Genomic DNA, 17997 nt, shown 5'->3' on the forward strand with positions numbered 1-17997 from the left:
TTGGTGCACAGGAAGTGGCTGGCCAGGTGTTCCCAAGAGCTGCCACCCCATCCAGTGTCAGCCCACACCTGCTCTGTCACTTCCCACCTCCCTGGTGCCTCAAAATTGTCCTTTGTCCGGTGGCCAGTCTCCTGACTCAGACTCACGTGCCTCTGTGGCCGCCTGCCCCCTTTTCCGTGAGCCTCTAACAAGGAAGCCTTGTTCTTCCCAGAGGACTAGGACGCAGAGAACCTGCCAGCCACCCCCCCCCCCCCTTATCCTAGAAAAAGCTGGCTCTGCATATGGGACCAAAACAGCTTTGTTCTACTGGGTGCCCCGCTGCCCGGCTGCCAGGCCCCCATTTTACAGACGCGGACCCTGAGATTCGAAGGAAGAGGTGGCTCACATTCAGAGAGAGGACTGGGGGCCAGAAGAGGGTGTCAGCGGCCTTCCCTGGAGCCACACAGTCCTACTGACCATGGGCTTTCTCCTCTCTGGCTTTATCCATCCCCCCGGTACAGCCCCTCTGGCCCCTTGCCCCTTGCCTTCACCCCCCTTTTTTGTTTTTATTTTTGAGAACAATGAACACGTTTATTACAAGAACTAAGATAGGAGGGAGGGGGATTTATCTGCCTTTCTGGGCCTTGGTTTTCCTCAGCCAGAACTCCAACGCACAACCATCTGCATGGCCACACTGGTCTGCTGTTTTTTTCCTTATCCAAGGAGTGAGGATCTTTTCTCCATTTATTTGTTAAAGCGGAAGGGGAGGGGGAGGAGGAGGAGGAGGAGAGATAGAGAAACATCAAGATAAGAGAGACACATTGATTGGCTGCCACACACACACTCACACTCTCTCTCTCTCTCTTCACTGGGGTCCGAAAATCACCCACCCAGGTCTGTGCCCTTGACCAGGAATCGAACCCGATACCCCCCATGCCCAAGCTGGCACTCTAATCACTGAACCACTTGGGTGAGGCACTGGCGTGCTCTTGCAGCAAAGTGTGCAAGAAGTGTGCCCTTCTGGAACTGCTCCTCTAGAAAATTGCTGATTTGGGCATTCTTTTCCCTTTCATCATATTTTTTTTTTAATTTTCTTTTATTTTTTTGTTTGTTTGTTTGTTTGTTTAAAATATCTTCCACCTCAGTAGCTGGCTTGGCCTCCTTCTTGTGGCCCAGGCGCAGTGCATAGTGGGATTTGTACCACTGTCAATGAGCACCAAGCAGTTCTTTACCAGGGTTTTGGTGCAAACTAGGTCATTGTTGGATGCATTGTAGACAACATCAATAACCCCTGTTTTGCACATACAACACTCTGAGCCCCAGAAGAAGTTGCGCATGTCCAGCCTCCCTGCGTGCAGTCTGTGTGTATTCAGTAAGGGCCAATCTTAGTGGTAACAGCAGGGTTCCCCGGCTCATATATTCCATTTCTGTGGTAGGGCCTTCTCTTGCCCCTGGCCTTATGGTGCTTGTGCCAGTTGTCCTGAGAGATGCCCATGGCTCAGCACCCTCTATAAAGAGGCGGCCCACTTGCTTTTTAAAAACATTCCAGGTAACTCAGCCAGGCGTGACTCAGTGGCTTAGAGTCTACCTGTGAAATAGAAGGTCACAGTTCGATTCCTGGCCAGGGCACATGCCCAGGTTACGGGCTTAATCCCCAGCGTGGGGTGTGCAGGAGGCGGCTGGTCAATGATTCTCTCATCGTTGGTGTTTTTATTTCTCTCTCCCTCTCCCTTCCTCTCTAAAATCAATAAAAATTTAAAATAAAACTAAACAAATAAACAAAAGACACCAGGTAGCTCTGGCGGGTGAGGCTCAGTTGGTTGGAACCTTGACCTGTGCTGAGGGTTTGATTCTAAGACAGGGCACATACCCAGGTTGCAGGTTAGACCCCAGTTGGGGTGCCTGGGGGAGGCCACTTATCAATGTCACTTGCTCTCTCTCGCTCTCTCTCTCTCTCTCTCTCTCTCTCTCTCGCCTCCCTTCCTCCTCCTCCTTCTCCTCCTCCTTCTTCTTTCTCTCTCTCTCTCTCATCAATAGAAACCTATCCTCAGGTGAGGATTTAAAAAAAAAAAAAAAAAAGCTCCAGGTAACTGGGACCGGTTTGGCTCAGTGGATAGAGCATCGGCCTGCAGACTGAAGGGTCCCGGGTTTGATTCCGGTTGAGGGCATGTACCTTGGTTGTGGGCACATCCCCAGCGGGGAGTGTGCAGGAGGCAGCTGATCGATGATTCTCTCTCATCGATGTTTCTAACTCTCTATCCCTCTCTCTTCCTCTCTGTGAAAAATCAATAAAATATTTTTTTTAAATACTTCTTAAAAAGCTCCAGGTAGCTCCAGCCTCAGGGCCTTCGCACTCACTGTACCTTCTACCTGGTACATCCTTTCCCACACAGAAGCTTGCCAATTCTCTTCCCTTCCTGCAAGTTGTTGCTCACCCCTGTTGATCTGAACAAATCTTCCTCTGACCATCCAACTTGATTCTACAACTTGCCCCAGCTGCATATTGCTAACCCCCGCTTCCATTTCACTTTTTCCTTGTCTCCTCGCTTATTGCCAGCTGGGCACCCAGCTACGTGTGTTTGTAGGGCAGTTACTTGTTGCACGATAGGGGCCGGAATTTGTCAGAGGAGTAAAATATGCAGTGTTGCAAGCTGGCTGATGTAGCTGTGATGCAAGAGTCAGGACCCACCACAAAGCAGGGCTTTTTGCCCCGGAGTGCCAGTCCTTCAACATTTGCAGTTGTCTGTCTATTATGCCTAATGTTTGTGGTTACCCTGAGCCCCATTAGAATCTAAGTTCCTGGGGCAGGGGTCTGCCCACCTTGCTCTCTGCTGTCACCCTGGCACCTAGGACAATGCTTGGCAACTAGTTGGCACTCAAAAGTATCCAAGGTTGAGGGTTCGATCCCCAGTCAGGGCACACACAAGAATCAATGAAGGAATGCATAAATAAAGGGAACAACAAATTGATGTTTCTCTCCTTTGCTCTCTCTAAATATCAATAAATAAAACATTTAAAATAAATATTTGTTGAATTAATGAGTGGCCCTCATCCGTAGCAACTGATGCTCACAAAGTAGGACCCTCGTGACAAAATCGCTCCTCAGCATACCTTGGTCCCTGGCACCATTGTGTCAATTCCAGAAGCATCTTTTCAACCTTAGATAAAGCAGTGGCTGCTCCCTAGCACCTTGATCCTTGGCCAGGCAATAAATAAGACTCTGGATGCCTTAGCAACGTGACTCCATCCAAACAACATGGCCTTTATCATCATCCCATAGCGAGATGCCCGAGCAGCTCCCGGCGTCCTGATCCCAGCCCTGGGGGCGGGGGGAAGGGGCGATGACATAGGAGAAACGCTATGGCCTCGGACTCAGGTCCCGGGATCATCCTCTGTGCGTTCATTCAGCACCTCGAGCACCTGTCCTCAGGGCTGAGAGATGCAGTACCTTCTTACCTTCCCCGTGACCTCCCCCAAGCAACAGGACCTGCCCTTGTCCCTCTAGGAAATGCATTGCAGCCAGGGAACTGGGGGGCAGAAGTTGGTTTAAAGAAGCACGGGGGCCCAAACCGGTTTGGCTCAGTGGATAGAGCATCGGGCTGCGGACTGAAGGGTCCCGGGTTCGATTCCAGTCAAGGGCATGTATGTTGGTTGCGAGCACATCCCCAGTAGGGGGTGATTGATGACTCTCTCATTGATGTTTCTAACTATCTCTCTTCCTCTCTGTAAAAAAATCAATAAAATATATTTTAAAAAATAGGAAGGAAGGAAGGAAGAAAGAAAGGAAGGGAGGGAGGGAGGGAGGGAGGGAGGGAGGGAGGGAGAGAGAGAGAGAGAGAGAGAGAGAGAGAGAGAGAGAGAGAGAGAGAGAGAGAAGAGAGAGAGAGAAAGAAAGAAAGAAAGAAGAAAGAAAGAAAGAAAGAAAGAAAGAAAGAAAGAAAGAAAGAAAGAAAGAAGCATGGGATTTTGTAAAAAGGGGGAGAGGGAGGAAGGGAGGAATGAATGGAGGGAGGGAGGGAAGTGCGGTGGCGCTGGGTCCGTGCAGGTGGCACAGGGATGCGGTGACAGGCGAGTGGGAAGGGGGGGGGGGGGGGGGGAGGCCTGCGGTGCGCGTGGCCTTGTGGGAAACGCAGCCCCTGGCCTCAGACCCGCGCCCCGGAGCATGCTGGGAGGTTTGGTCCCGCAAAGGCCAGGAGGCCCCGGAGCCGCTGGGAGGGATGGGGGCGCGATGCGCGGCGATGGCAGCGGAAGCGGCGACCGAGTCCGGCCGGTCTTGCTGACGCGGTCGAAGCCAGACCCGAGTTCCCCCACCCCCGGGACCCCCCAGTCCCCCTGCGGCTCCGGGTCCGGGCTGCAGATACGGGCGCCCCACAGGGCCGAGCCGGGGACCGCGGCCGGGGCACCGTGCCCGTGAGAGGAAGCGGATGGACCGCAATGATCTGCTGATCAAGGAGGTCATCCAAGGATGGCGGTGCCGTGAGCCGGAGGGCCGGCCCCCGCCGCTGCCGCTGACGGCGGGCACCCACAGCCCACCCGGACCCGCTGAGACTCAGCGTCCGCCCTGGAAGATGAGCCCTGGCCTCACTCCCCACTCAGCACCCGCAAACCCAGCCTGGCCCACCCAGGCTCAGTCCTGCAACCCCGGCTCCCCACCCTCCCTGCAGATCCAACCCAACTCCACCGGGACCCTCCTCTGAATCTGGCCCCACCGCATCGCCGGCCCTGGCTGCCAGCCTCCCACCCCGCCCGATCCCGGCCCCACTTCTGTAGACACTGCGACTGAACGAAGCTCCTTTGGCAGAGAACTCCCCGGAGGGGCTCTGGTCTGGGCGCGGACCGAGACACACCCCCAGCCCCTCCCCCTCTGTGAGGCCTCTCCCACGGGGTTTCCCAGCCCCTGACACTCCCAGCACTGCTGGCATTGGGACCTGACTGTTCTCAGGGCATTGTGGGGTGTCCAGCAGCACCTCTGGCCCCCACCCCCCTGATGTCAGGAGCAACTCCAATCTTAATAACCACTGATGTCCCCAAACATCACCCAGTGTCCGCCAGGGTGGGGAGTGGACAAAATTACCCCCTGGTGAAAACCTCTGTCCCAACCCCTTCAAACAGCAGCGGTTCCCAGGTCTCTGCCTGAGGTGAGGTAGAGAGGGGAGCTCATCACGTGACCAAGAATATTTCCATTCGGTGTCCCAGGAGGGCCACAGACCCCTGTCCACCGGAAATGGAATTTGAGCTACACAAGATCATTTGAATTCTCCAGCAGCCATGTTGAAAAGCAAAAAAAGAAATGGGTGGCATAAGCAAAATTAGTTTTAGAAAATATAAAATAAAATGTACTTTCCGGCCAACACTGGTTTGGCTCAGTGGATAGAGCGTCAGCCTGCAGACTGAAAGGTCCCAGGTTCGATTCCGGTCAAGGGCATGTACCTTGGTTGCAGGCACATCCCCAGTAGGGGGTGTGCAAGAGGCAGCTGATCGATGATTCTCTCTCATTGATGTTTCTAACTCTCTATCCCTCTTTCTTCCTCTCTGTAAAAAATCAGTAAAATATATATTTTTTAAAATGTACTTTCCTTAACCCATGCTGACCTGGAGAAGAATATACCTGGCCAAGAAGGAATCCTTGTGGTTTAGTGGACCCAATTTCATAGCCAGAGTCCAGCAGCCATTGTGTACAGGGGCTTTCAGCCCAGCTACATACGAGAGAAAAGCCACAGACTGGGCTGCCAGGCGCCTGCACTGCGCTCCTGCAACAGAGCCGCTCTTATGAGAGAACTCCGAGGACCAAAATGCGACCACCAGGACTGAGATGTTCCCCACCCAACTGGAGCTGTGCAGCTGTAGCATTTGCATCTTACGGACCAACCAGAGCATTTCATTCCAACTACCCCATGCAGTGCCTTTTTTTATATATCTATAATAATAAAAGCATAATATGCTAATTAGACCAGACATCCTTCCAGATGAAGCTGGGGCTGGGAGGGAAACCCGGGTCCCGGGTCCCTGGTGACAGAGGAAAGCCGCTGCCAGCAGCCGGGGAAGGAAGGCCTACTTACAGGAATTTCATGCATTGAGCCTCTAATATATATATATTATTGATTTCAAAGAAGGGAGAAGAAGAGATAGAAACATCAATGATGAGAGCAACTCATTGAATGGCTGTTTCCTGTACGCCCCCTACTGAGGATCGAGCCCGAAACCTGGGCATGTGCCCTTGACCAGAATCAAACTGGAGACCCACTATCCACTGAGCAAACTGGCTAGGGCCATGCAGTGCTCTTGGGACCAATCAAACTGAAGATCTGGAGTCCTCATTTACATGAGAACTGACCGATCAGGAATGGGCTGGAACCCTTGTTTATATAAAGGTTTACTTCTGTCTCTGTGGAGGGCACTTTCAGTTTTCATTAAGGACTGTTTCCCTGACTGAAGTTTTCCAGTAACTGAGTTAAGTATTTGTTTTTAAGTTGAAATTAAAATTAAATTTTACAGCCTTGACGCATGTGGTTCAATTGGTGGAGCATCATCCAAAAGGTTGCTGGCTCCATTGCCAGTCAGGGCACATACCCAGGTAGTGGATTCCATGCCCGGTTGGGGTGCATATGGGAGGCAACCAGTCCATGTTTCTTGCATTAATGTTTCTCTCTCTCCCTCTCCCTTCCTCTCACTCTCTAAAAATAAAATAAGCCCTAGCCAGTTTGGTTCAGTGGATAGAGCGTTGGCCTGCAGACTGGAGGGTCCCAGATTTTATTCCAGTCAAGGGCACATGCTCAGGTTGAGGGCTTGATACCCAGCAGGGGGCGTGCAGGAGGCAGCTGATCAATGATTCTCATCACTGATGTTCCTTTTTTTAAAAATATATTTTATTGACTTTTTACAGAGAGGAAGAGAGAAGGATAGAGAGTTAGAAACATTGATGAGAGAGAATCATCGATCAGCTGCCTCTTGCACACCCCCCACTGGGGATGTGCCCGCAATCAAGGTGCATGCCCTTGACCGGAATTGAACCTGGGACCCTTCAGTCCGCAGGCCGACGCTCTATCCACTGAGCCAAACTGATTTTGGCATCACTGATGTTTCTATCTTTGTCTCTCCCTTCCTCTCTGAAATCAATAAAAACATATTTTAAAAAATAATAATAAATAAAAATAAAATATAAATGTTAAATGACATTTCAGGTGGCCGGTAGCCGAGAGTGGCTCAGGGCTGTGCCCTGCCCTGTTTGTTGTGTGACCTGGTTGTTCTCTGCTGGGTCAGTTATCCAGGGGCGGCCAGCTGGTCTGGGACAGGAAATTGCACACATGGGGCCCACAGCTAGCTCTGGTACCCACGCCAAATCCTTCTGTGTTCATTCATCCCCACCACCCATGCTCCAAAGTAGACCACGTCCAGCCACTCTTCCTCTTCTGCACCTGCTCCCAGAGCCCCTTCCATCGGCCAGCACAAGCGCCCACAAGAAGCCCAGTGATGAGTCCCTGAGGCTCCTCTCCCCCCACCCACCCACCCACCCTACCCCACCCCTGTAATTCCCCAGTAAGGAGCTGCTTCTAAAGAACAGCAAGGCCTTGGGTAGCCGCGGGGCCTGAGGTCAGAGATCAAGCTTCAGATCCTCTGCCTTGGGGTGATAGAGCCAGCACTCCCAAATCCGCTCCCACCCAGACGTGCCTCCCTGCCCTGCGGGGCAAGTGAGGAGCCCTGGCACCCTCAAAGCTCCTCCCTACACCTATCTCCCTTGGAGTTGCTCGCCTGAACCGTGTTCCCCAGTGGGGGGCCAGCTGCCGTCTCTGGGGAGTTTCTCGCCACTTCCAACCAGTCTGAACCCAGGTGTCACCACTCAAAGCCTTGGCTCCCCTTGACACTCCTGGGGACTTAAATCTCGGGCCCCCGACGGCCAGAGGGGCTGGGCAGCATGCAGACCCATTGGACGGCCACCTGCCACCACCTGTTTGGCCAAACTTGAGCTCAGCTTCATCGAACAGATTCATCAAACAATGCTGTCTCCACAGGCATTCTGTTAGTTAGTTATTCGGGGTCCTGACCCCCCAGTGTGGTGCCCTGGGTGTCACTCCTGCCACGCCCCCTCAGCTTAGCTCAGGGGCCAGCAGGGGATGGAAGACCTGATGAACTGAAACATCCCTTCCTGCTCCAGAGCCTTCTGTGTGGTCATTTATTACACAGACCCACCCAGGCCTCCACCAAAACAGGGAGTGACCCCAAGGGGCAGGACTTGGGCTGACATTTCAGGTATGGGGTCCCCCAGTACCAGAGATGGGGGGGGGGGGATCTGACAGCGGTCCCAAAGGACCCACCTGCCCTCACAGCTGCAGCCCTCCTCAAAGAAAGAGCCTCGAGGCCCCCAACTGACCAGTGGTGCCGGAGAGGGGAGCTCGGCCAGGCTGGCGAGGTGTTCCTGGAGGGAAAAGGCGTCTCCAGGGCTCCCTCTCCTGGACACCCTCCTGGCCCACGTCCCTGCAGAGCACCAGTGTGGTCCTGGGGCAGGAAAGGCCAGGAGGTGGGTCTTGGAGAGGGGGCTGGGACCCTCCGTGGGAAGGCAGCTTCCTGCCGTGGCGGCTGAGGACTTCCTCCCTGGTGGGGACAATGCCGGGAAGGGGATCTGGGGAGAGCCTGCAGGAAGCCCAGGCCAAGGGTTGCGGGGAGGAAGGATTGAGCAAGGACCTCAGCCCAAAACCCGCCGGCTCCCATGGACTGAGTCTTCCAGGGACAGCACCACATGTCCCAGATGCAGGTGTGAATTTGGCTCAGTCCACAGCTATTGTTGCCCTCAGGCTTCCAGGGGTCTCCCCCTCCCCCCTCCTTGAGGTCCACCCAGACTCCTGCCCTATCTCTTCTCTCCCATGCCACCCCTCTCCCCCCTCACTTTGTCTGTCTCTTTCTCCACCCCCTTCTTTTCCCTTTCCCTAGGCTGCACCTCTGCCCAGAACCTTCTTCATCTATTCAGCCCACCTATCCTCAGGGTGGTGGCACTGACCACCCACCCACCCACCCACCCACCCACCCCAGGTCATGGGGTTCTCCCCAGTGCTCTCTTACAGCGGCGTGAACCTGAATGTGAAGATGCACCCACCGCTTACACAGGTAGAGCTCAGACCTGGGAGCTTGGGGTGGGCAACAGCGAGAGAGGCAGGGCCCAGAGAGCTGGGCACGCCCTGCAAGGGGCTTCCACTGCCAGGGCAGCAGGAAGTGGGGTCAGAGCCTGGGAAGAGGCCCATTCTCCAGGCCAGCTGGGTTAAGGGCCCAGCTTCCCGAGAAGGCCCACACCTCCGGGCTGGGGAGGACAGAAACTTGGAGTCCATCTTCCTGTGCGGCCTTTCCCGGCACCAGGGCAGAGGGGGGCTGGGACCAAGGAAGGTGGATACTGAGTTCACACACATGGACCTTTGCCTCTGAGGCCTCAGTCCCTCAGCCTCAGTTTACCCCTTTTGTTCCAGCCCCTCAGAGCCTCCGTTTCTGCCCCTGACAAAAGGCTGGGGAGAAACACACAGGCAGGGCGGTGGTGCTTAAAAATCCCATCTCCTGGTGGAGTTGTTAAAATACAGATTCCTGAATCCCAAGTAAGAAGTGCTAAACTAGAATCTAAGACAGAGCACTAAGTTAAGTATACAATTTTACCTATAAATTCTCAAAAATCCTAGTTTAGCACTTCTTAGTTGGGATTCAGGAATCTGTGTGTGTGTATGCGCGTGTTTTTAATATATTTTATTGATATTTTACAGAGAGGAAGGGAGAGAGATAGAGAGCTAGAAATGTCGATGAGAGAGAAACATTGACCAGCTGCCTCTTGCACACCCCTTACCGGGGATGTGCCGGCAACCAAGGTACATGCCCCTGACCGAAATCGAAACCGGGACTTTTTAGTCCACAGACCAATGCTCTACCACTGAGCTAAACTGGTTTCAGCGGGAGGAATCTGTGTCTTAACAACTCCACCAGTTGATTCTGATCATGAGAGAAATTTGGGAAACACTGCTCTATGCCATAGACAGCCTTGGGGTGTCTGTGTGCTCAGAAGGTTGTGTGCTGAGGGGTGTCAGGTGGAAAGGGCAGACAGGGAAACGGGAACTAGGCTGAGAGGCAAATTCAGGCCTCAGGACGGGCTGATGGATGACTGCTGTGATGGGAAGTCTGGCCAGGGTCTCTTCCTGGGAGGTTTAGTCCCGCAAAGGCCAGGAGGGCACCGAGGCCACTCCTGTGGACCCCCAGACGCAAGTCTCTCTATGGAACGAGGCACCCTCAGGCCAGGGGCCCCCAGGCTCCCACCAGCCTGCACCTCTGACAGAGGGGAGCATGCTCAGAGGAAGGCCCTGACGTGTCTCAGGCACGGGTGGGCCTCAGCTCCATCACCCCAGGAGACCCCACCACCAGAAAAACCCGCTCCCGCAGAAGGTTCCATAGGAAAGACCCTCCCCCCCCCCCCCCCCCCCCAGGGGATTCCCGCACCCCAGGCCGCCGGCTGGAGCGGGAAGGCGGCTGCTCAGCACTGACCCCGTGCGGCGGCTCAGGGCAGTGAAGGCCGAGACTCGCCCGACGGGGCGCGCGGGCGGCGCCGACCCTGGAGCCTCGCTGGGTTTTCCACTCACTTGACCTCACGGTCTCCTTCCTCCGGCCGCACCTCCCAACCTTTCCGTCTCCAAAAGGGAGCCTTGGAATTGGCTCAGAACTACGCCCCGCCACCCCACCCCCACCCCCCAACATCCCCGCTTTATCTGCTGTGACCTTGGCCCCGCCCCCTTGGCCCCCAGCCCCAGCCTTTCTGTCGCCTGCAGGGTCGGGGGTCAGGCTGGGAAACCCCCAGGAGCAGCTGGGCGGGGGGAGCGGGGGAGGGAGGAGAAGCGGGGTCTTGGGGCGGCAGGAAGGAGCCCGAGGCACCGCTATTTAAGCCACTTTTCTCGAGGGCCATGGACAGAGCCGGGGCCCAGCATGGAACAGGGCCTGACCTTCCTGCTCCCCCTCCTCTTGGGGCTCCTCCAGCAAGGCCGCGGTGAGCACGGGAGGGGCGCCGAGGGGGCAGGGGCTGAGGGAGGAGCAGGGAGGGGTGCGGAGGGAGCTCGGAAGAGGGGGTTTCGATGAAAAGAGGGGGTTCTGAGAGGGCAGGGGGCTTAGGGAGGAGCAGGGAGGGGTGCGGAGGGAGCTCGGAAGAGGGGGTTTCGATGAAAAGAGGGGGTTCTGAGAGGGCAGGGGGCTTAGGGAGGAGCAGGGAGGGGTGCGGAGGGAGCTCAGAAGAGGGGGTTTCGATGAAAAGAGGGGTTTCTGAGAGGGCAGGGGGCTTAGGGAGGAGCAGGGAGGGTGCGGAGGGAGCTCGGTGGAGGGCGGTGGGGTGGCTCAGGGAAGGTGATGGGGATCCACAGAGGACCGCTTTGGAGGGGCTGGGAGGCTTGGGGGCAGAGAGGGAGCTGGGGCAGGGGTCTGAGGATGGGAGGGGGTGGGACCGAGAGCGCTGTCTACCTGCAGGTGGGCGCCTGGAGGTGGAGCCCCCCGAGCCCGTGGTGGCAGTGGCCGTGGGCGAATCGAGGCAGCTCACCTGCCGCCGGGCCTGTGCGGACGGCCGGGCCGCCGTGGTGCAGTGGCGGGGCCTGGACACCAGCCTGGGCGCCGTGCAGTCGGGCGCCGGCAGCAGCGTCCTCTCCGTGCACAACGCCTCACTGTCGTCCGCGGGGATCCACACATGTGTGGGCACCTGCGGGACCCACACTCTCCGGCACCCCGTGCGGCTCCTGGTGTTCGGTGAGCCCCCGCCCCTCCTCGCAGCCCTGCTTTATCTGTTTCTATGCCACCTCGGCCCGGGAGCCTTCCCAGATTGCCCACCCTGCTCCAGCTCAAACTGAAATGCAACCCACTTCGTTCTCGCCACAAATCCCCCCTCCCCCCAGGCTCCCAGCCTTCACTCCCACAACCCCAACCTACCCCCAAACCTCCCATACCTGACCACTAACCCTCTTTCTGCGCTAGGCCCCTCTCCAGCATCCTTTTTACATTTATAGCCACTCAAGGTGTGACCACTGGGTCCTCCCTGTCTCTCTGCACCAGCAGTCCCTCCTCCATCCTGCTTGGTCCCACACGCATCACCCTCCTCAGGGCCCCAGTCTTCACCCTCGAGGCCAGTGGTTCCCAAAAGGGCAATTTGATCTTTAAGGGGGGCAATTCGAGAATGAGTTATTAACAGTGAATATTTTGCCTTTCTTTTGGTGCTAGGGGCCTCATATATAGTGTATGTATATATATATATATATATATATATATATATATATATATATATATAGTGACATATTTATGCATTTCAGCTCTCTATTACATGTTTTGAAAATTTATTTGCTTTTTTTTCATGTCACTTCATGTTATTTTAAAAATAATTTCTTAGTGATTTCTTTCTCAGTACTTCAACTGTCTTTTCGTTCTTTTATTTTTGTCTTTCATGGATGCCGTGTTCTTTAAAGCTTGTTTAGACCAAGTTAATGGCCTTGTAGGCTTCCTCCACAAGAATAGAGTTCACTTTTTGAATAATGAGAATTACATGGCCCTAGCCGGCATGGCTCAATGGATAGAGCGTCGGCCTGCGGACTGAACGGTCCCAGGTCCCAGGTTCGATTCTGGCCAACAGCACATGCCTGGGTTGCGGGTCAGTCCCCATCAGGGGGCGTGCAGGAGGCAGCCAATCGGTAATTCTCTCTCATCATTGATGTTTCTATCTCTTTCTCTCTCTTCCTCTCTCCCTTCCTCTCTGAAATCGATAAAGAAATATATATATTTTAAAGTTGTATGTAACAGGGGGGACATCAGGATTTCAGAGATGCTCAGGTGGACCGTGGCCCAAAAAAAAAGGTTGGGAACCACTGCTCTAGGCTCAGCCCGTGCTCCTCCAAACCTCCCCACACAGCCTTCCCGGACCAGCTGACGGTCTCCCCGGAGGCCCTGGTGGCCGGGCAGGCCCAAGAGTTGGCCTGCACAGCCCACAACATCACGCCTGCCAGCCCTGATGTCCTCTCCTTGTCCCTACTCCTGGGGGACCAGGAACTGGAGGGGGTGCAGGACCTGGGCCAGGAGGAGGACGAGGAGCCCCAGGAGGGTGAGGGCCAGTTGTTCCAAGTGACAAAGCGCTGGCAGCTTCCCCCCCTGGGGAAACCTGCCCCACTCACCCTCCACTGCCAGGCGACCATGAGGCTGCCGGGCATGGAGCCTCGGAGCCACCGCAAGCCCATTTCAGGTGAGTCTGCAGGGTCCTGCCTGCCCTGCACCTTTGTGTCCCCCAGGAAGTGGGCGAAGTCACACCACCCAGCTCCTAGGAGCCCTGATGAGTGGTGTGAAGCAACTCTTCTGTAATTCTGATTCTGCCCCTCAGCTGCTGGGGCCCCAGCTAGGACCTACTCTAGGTCAGAGTCCCTAGGAAGGTGGGGAAATTGCATCCCTCTTGAATCTGTCCCTTACTGGCAGCCAGAGAGATACTTCGAAATCATTTGTTTATTCATCCATTCAACAAATTTACTGAGCACCTACCTTCCATGTACTCTGGTACCAGCTCTGCCCTTTCCCTTGGTCCCTGGCTCCCACCCTCATCCCCACAGTTTTACTTCTTGGTAGCAGCCACCAGAGGGCGCCTGAGAGCACCTGAGTCCAACCTGTTCTGCTCACAGCAGTTCAGGGCTCCCACTTCCCTCCAAATAAAAGCCCAAGACCTCCCTGGGACCCCCAAGGCTCTGCACCACCTATACCATCATCTCCTGCCCTTATTTCCTCCCTCGCTCCCCCCTCACTCTGCTCCAGCCACACAGATGTCCTCACTATTCCTCCATCAGACACGGTCCAGCCTCAGGGCCTTTGCATGTGCTGTGTCCTCCACTAGGAATGCTCCCTCCCCCCCCAATCTCTCCTACTCACCTCTCTCGGGTCACCTTTCCAGTGAGCCTTCCCCTGATTTCCCCCTTCCCCTCACAGATGGACATGTTTACACACACACACACACACACACACACACGCCCTTTCTCTCTCTTGTTGAATGTTTATTGAAACATTTTTATTAACATCTGACTTCCCGTATGTTCTTTTTATTTTTCCCCTACTCCTGGCTTCACCGAGATAGGAATGTGTGTATTACTCATGGTGGTGTTCTCATTGGCTAAACAGTGTCTAGAACATAGGTGCTGAATAGATACACTCTGAATGAATAACTGTTATAGCGCCTAGCACATAGCAGGTATTCAATAAGCAGGTGCTGAATGATGAACGAGTAATATCTAACACGGGCCCTGGCACACAGCAGGTGCTCAGTTTGTGTCAGATGCACCCTCCCTCCCTCCACCTCCTAGTCCCATAATAATAAAATCCAATGCTCGTGCTCACTGACCCTACGCTCCGGGCGCATGTGTGGGTCTCGGTGGTGGGTTCTCATCTCCTTTACGTGAGGAAAGTGAGATCCGGAGGTTCAGAAGTTCCCTGAGGGTGGGGAGGGCCACGACATACCAACCCCACTCCCACCCACTCACATACATTGCAATTCACCAAGTGGCCCAAGGTGGGAGTTGAAGCAGTTTTGACCCAACCCCATGGTCCAGACAGAGAGACTGAGGCAAGAAAGCAACTGAGGTGACAGGAAGAAAAACGCTGCCCTCTTTTCCAGTCCGGCCACAACCTCCCTGGACGCCTTCCTGGAGCAGAACTCCACCCACCACCTCGGGAGTCCTGACCTCCCCGAAGACCCCGGTCACAACCTCCCTGGAGGCCACCCTGGAGCAGACCTCCACCCACAGCCCCCGGAGTCCTGGCCCCGAGGCTGGGAACAGCTCCACCCGGCCCTGCCACCCTGAGATCCACCAGTCGCCAATACCAGGGGGTCTGGAGCTGCTGTGCGAAGCAGCCTGCGGCCCTGGCGTAGCTGTACGTTGGACCCGGGCGCCAGGTGGTCTGGCAGCTTACCAGAGGAAGGAGGACGGGGCCCAGGCTTGGCTGACCGTGCTGTGGGCTGGATGCAACCCTGAGGGCTGGTTCCAGTGTCGCCTGGACCCAGGGGGCCACACAGCCCGTCTGTACCTGCTCCCGGAAGTCTGTGAGTGTGGCGGGGTGGGGCGGGCCCTGGGGGAGCCTGGGAGGGAGGAAGGCTGGCATACAGGCCTTAGATGAGGAGGTGCCCTGCCCAGTCTGTTTCCCCCACTGTCCAATGGGTTCACAGTTGCCTGGCATGGCAAGGATTACATTTAAGGAACTATCAATACATAGATTTCACAGCCACAGCAGTCTGTAAACTGAACTGTATAGACTACAGCAGCCTGTGGAATAAAAATAGAATACAGCCAGTTAGGTCATTTCAAATTTTTTAGTAGCCATATTCAGAAAAAAAGGTTAGATAATGTATTTTTTAAAATGTTTTTATTTATTTTAGAGAGGAAGGAAAAGGGAAAAATAGAAACATCAATGATAGAGAAACATTAACATCAATTGGCTGCCTCCTGCACACGCCCCCCTGAGGATCAAGCCCAAAATCCAGACATGTGCCCTGACCAGGAATCAAACAAGCAAATTCTTTTTTAAAATATATTTTTTAATTTTTTTGCAGAGAGGGAGAGGGATAGTTAGAAACATCAATCAGCTGCCTCCTGCATACCCCCTACTGGGGATGTGCCTGTAACCAAGGTATATGCCCTTGACTGGAATAGAACCTGGGACCCTTCAGTCCACAGACCGAAGTTCTACCCACTGAGCCAAACCAGTTAGGGCCAAACCAGCAAACTCTTGGTGCATAGGTTGACATTCAACCAGTGAGCACATTGGCCGGGCTAGATAATATATTTTATTGAACCCAATATAACTCAAATATCACTTCAATGTGTAATATGTAAAAAAGTATGAGTGGGTATTTTATGTTCTTACAATGTGTATGTTACACTGACAGCAGGCACTTCTCTACCCTAACAAGCCACATTTCAAGTATAGACATGTGAGTGGCTGCCTCCGTGGACAGCCCACTTCTAACTCTAAGGTCCTACATACCTTTCAAAAGATTCATTCCAGCCCTGGCTGGTGTGGCTCGATGCATAGAGCGTCAGCCTGTGGACTGGAGGGTCCCAGGTTCGATTCCAGTCAGGGCACATGCTCGAGTTGCGGCTTGATCCCCAGTGGGGGGTGTGCAGGAGGCAGCAGATCAATGATTCTCTCTCATTGATGTTTCCATCTCCTTCTTCCTCTCTAAAATCAATGAAAAAAAAATTTTTTTTAAGATTCACTCCAAAGTCCTTTGAATATGCCAGTGGTTTTTAGACATTTCAAAAGACATTCTAAGCCAGTGATTTTTTTTTTTTTTAAGCCTTCATCATTTGATTCAGCAGACCCTCAAGTTCCCCGAAAAGTTTCCAGCCATGTCTGAGAGGCAGCCCTAGAGCATGGGCAGGTGAGGAGCGAGCTGTTCCGGGCCCGGTTGCTCCGGGCCTGGCCACTGTTGCTCCGGACTGCTCCACACCCAGCTGCTCTGGGCCTGGCTGCTGCTGCTCCGGGCCTAGCCGCTTCTGGCCTGGCTGCTCTGGGCCTGGATTAAGCCAGTGATTTTCAATCAACGTGCATAAGAATTTTTAAAACATGCAATACCTATTTAGTCAGGGGCGCCGAACTCCTTTCCCTTATATTGTCCATTTAAAAATGACAACGGCCAACAAAACAATAGCCGTCCCGTTTGAATGAATAAAAATTACACCTGTTTTTATGTCATATCGGCAAAAAATATGTTTTAATGTGCCACAGGATTTCAATAATTTATGTGTGTCATGGGATGAAAAAGGTTAAAAATGGCTGTTCTAAGTCATTACATCCTTCTTAAGTCTTAGGGAATGTGGTAAATTTGGAAGCCCTTGGCAGGTTCTGCTGGGCTTATCCCCACAAACTGCAAAGAGGTGTTGAGGCTCTCGATGCTTCTCTCCCCAGGCTCCCCACCAATGTCCGCAGCCCTGTGGATGGGCAGCTTGGTGCTGGGGCTGCTCCTCCTGGCGTTCCTCACCCGTCGCCTGTGGAGATGCCGCCAGCCCACCAGGTGACCACAGAGCCCACCAGCACCGCCGAAGTGGCCTGCCTTCCTTCAACTCAGTTGTGACTAGAGGACGATTGCAGGGCTCTGGACAGCATGAGGGCTGACAGAGGGTACTTTGCCCTGATGGCCAGAACATTTAGGCTTCTCAGCTGGCCAGGTTCCCCGCTGTGGGACCCCTGGGGACCTGCCCCTGCCCCTGCCCCCAACTGGGAGAATAAAGAGCATGCTGTCTGACCCCAGTGGCTTCTGTTGTGGTAGGAGGACCCTGGACTTCTCTGCCCTGGGCGACTCCCCAGAGAAACAGGACAGACAGACGCCCCAGGCCCACTAGCCTGGGGCTGGAGGAGTGTGCACTTGGCCTGGGGAGGGAGAATACAAATACTGTGCCTTTCCCTGGATACTGGGAACCTGGAACTCAAGAATAACTGGGGGTCATCAAAAGAAATGGAGAATGTATTCGGTGGGGGATGGGGAGACAGGGTGGGAAAAGACACAGAAGAGATGGCTTGTTAAGGGAGCTAGGGAGGAGACAGAGCAGAAACAGAAGATACACCATCAGCGGATACCTGTGAGCCCCGGGGAACTATGGGGATGTAGAAAGCCCTAGAGGAGACAGCCTAGGATGGGGGTGTGACCTGGGATAAGGGACTGGGGGCTACTGACTCCTCAAACACGCACAGGGGTCTAGGGGCCGTGGGAACCGAGCAGACCGCAGCCTGGGGGTGGTTGGGACGAGGGTCCCCCAAGCGGTGAACTATAAGCTCAGACCAAGACTGGGTTGGGTTGAAGGCCAGGCTGGGGGGCAAAGACACAAAGACAAAAAATTAAAAATGGGGCAGGGCGGCGCTCCATCATTGACTCCGGGTGCAACAATCCCCTCTCTCGCGCTGCCAGCTGCTCCGGTCACCAAGGAGACTGGTTGCTAAGGAACCGTGCCAGGAAGGACTCGCCCACTACCGAGTCCGCCAGCAACCCGGCTTTCCGTCAGGCAC

At 54.4% G+C, this 17997-nt stretch overlaps 1 protein-coding gene and 1 pseudogene across 1 annotated transcript; one reads left to right on the forward strand and one right to left on the reverse strand.

Annotated features, from left to right (window-relative positions):
- Nucleotides 1-560: 560 nt before the first annotated feature.
- Nucleotides 561-1474, reverse strand: LOC118711790 (annotated as a pseudogene).
- A 9356-nt stretch (nucleotides 1475-10830) lies between these two features.
- MADCAM1 (mucosal vascular addressin cell adhesion molecule 1) lies at nucleotides 10831-17239 on the forward strand. The gene is made up of 5 exons (XM_036425198.2): nucleotides 10831-10981; nucleotides 11452-11724; nucleotides 12875-13190; nucleotides 14649-15037; nucleotides 16903-17239. The coding sequence occupies exons 1-5, from the start codon at nucleotides 10921-10923 to the stop codon at nucleotides 17010-17012; spliced, it is 1149 nt and encodes a 382-aa protein (XP_036281091.1). The 5' UTR covers nucleotides 10831-10920; the 3' UTR covers nucleotides 17013-17239.
- The last annotated feature ends 758 nt before the right edge of the window (nucleotides 17240-17997 follow it).

The sequence above is a fragment of the Pipistrellus kuhlii genome, unplaced genomic scaffold, assembly GCF_014108245.1.
Source record: "Pipistrellus kuhlii isolate mPipKuh1 unplaced genomic scaffold, mPipKuh1.p scaffold_m20_p_8, whole genome shotgun sequence".
NCBI lineage: Eukaryota > Metazoa > Chordata > Mammalia > Chiroptera > Vespertilionidae > Pipistrellus > Pipistrellus kuhlii.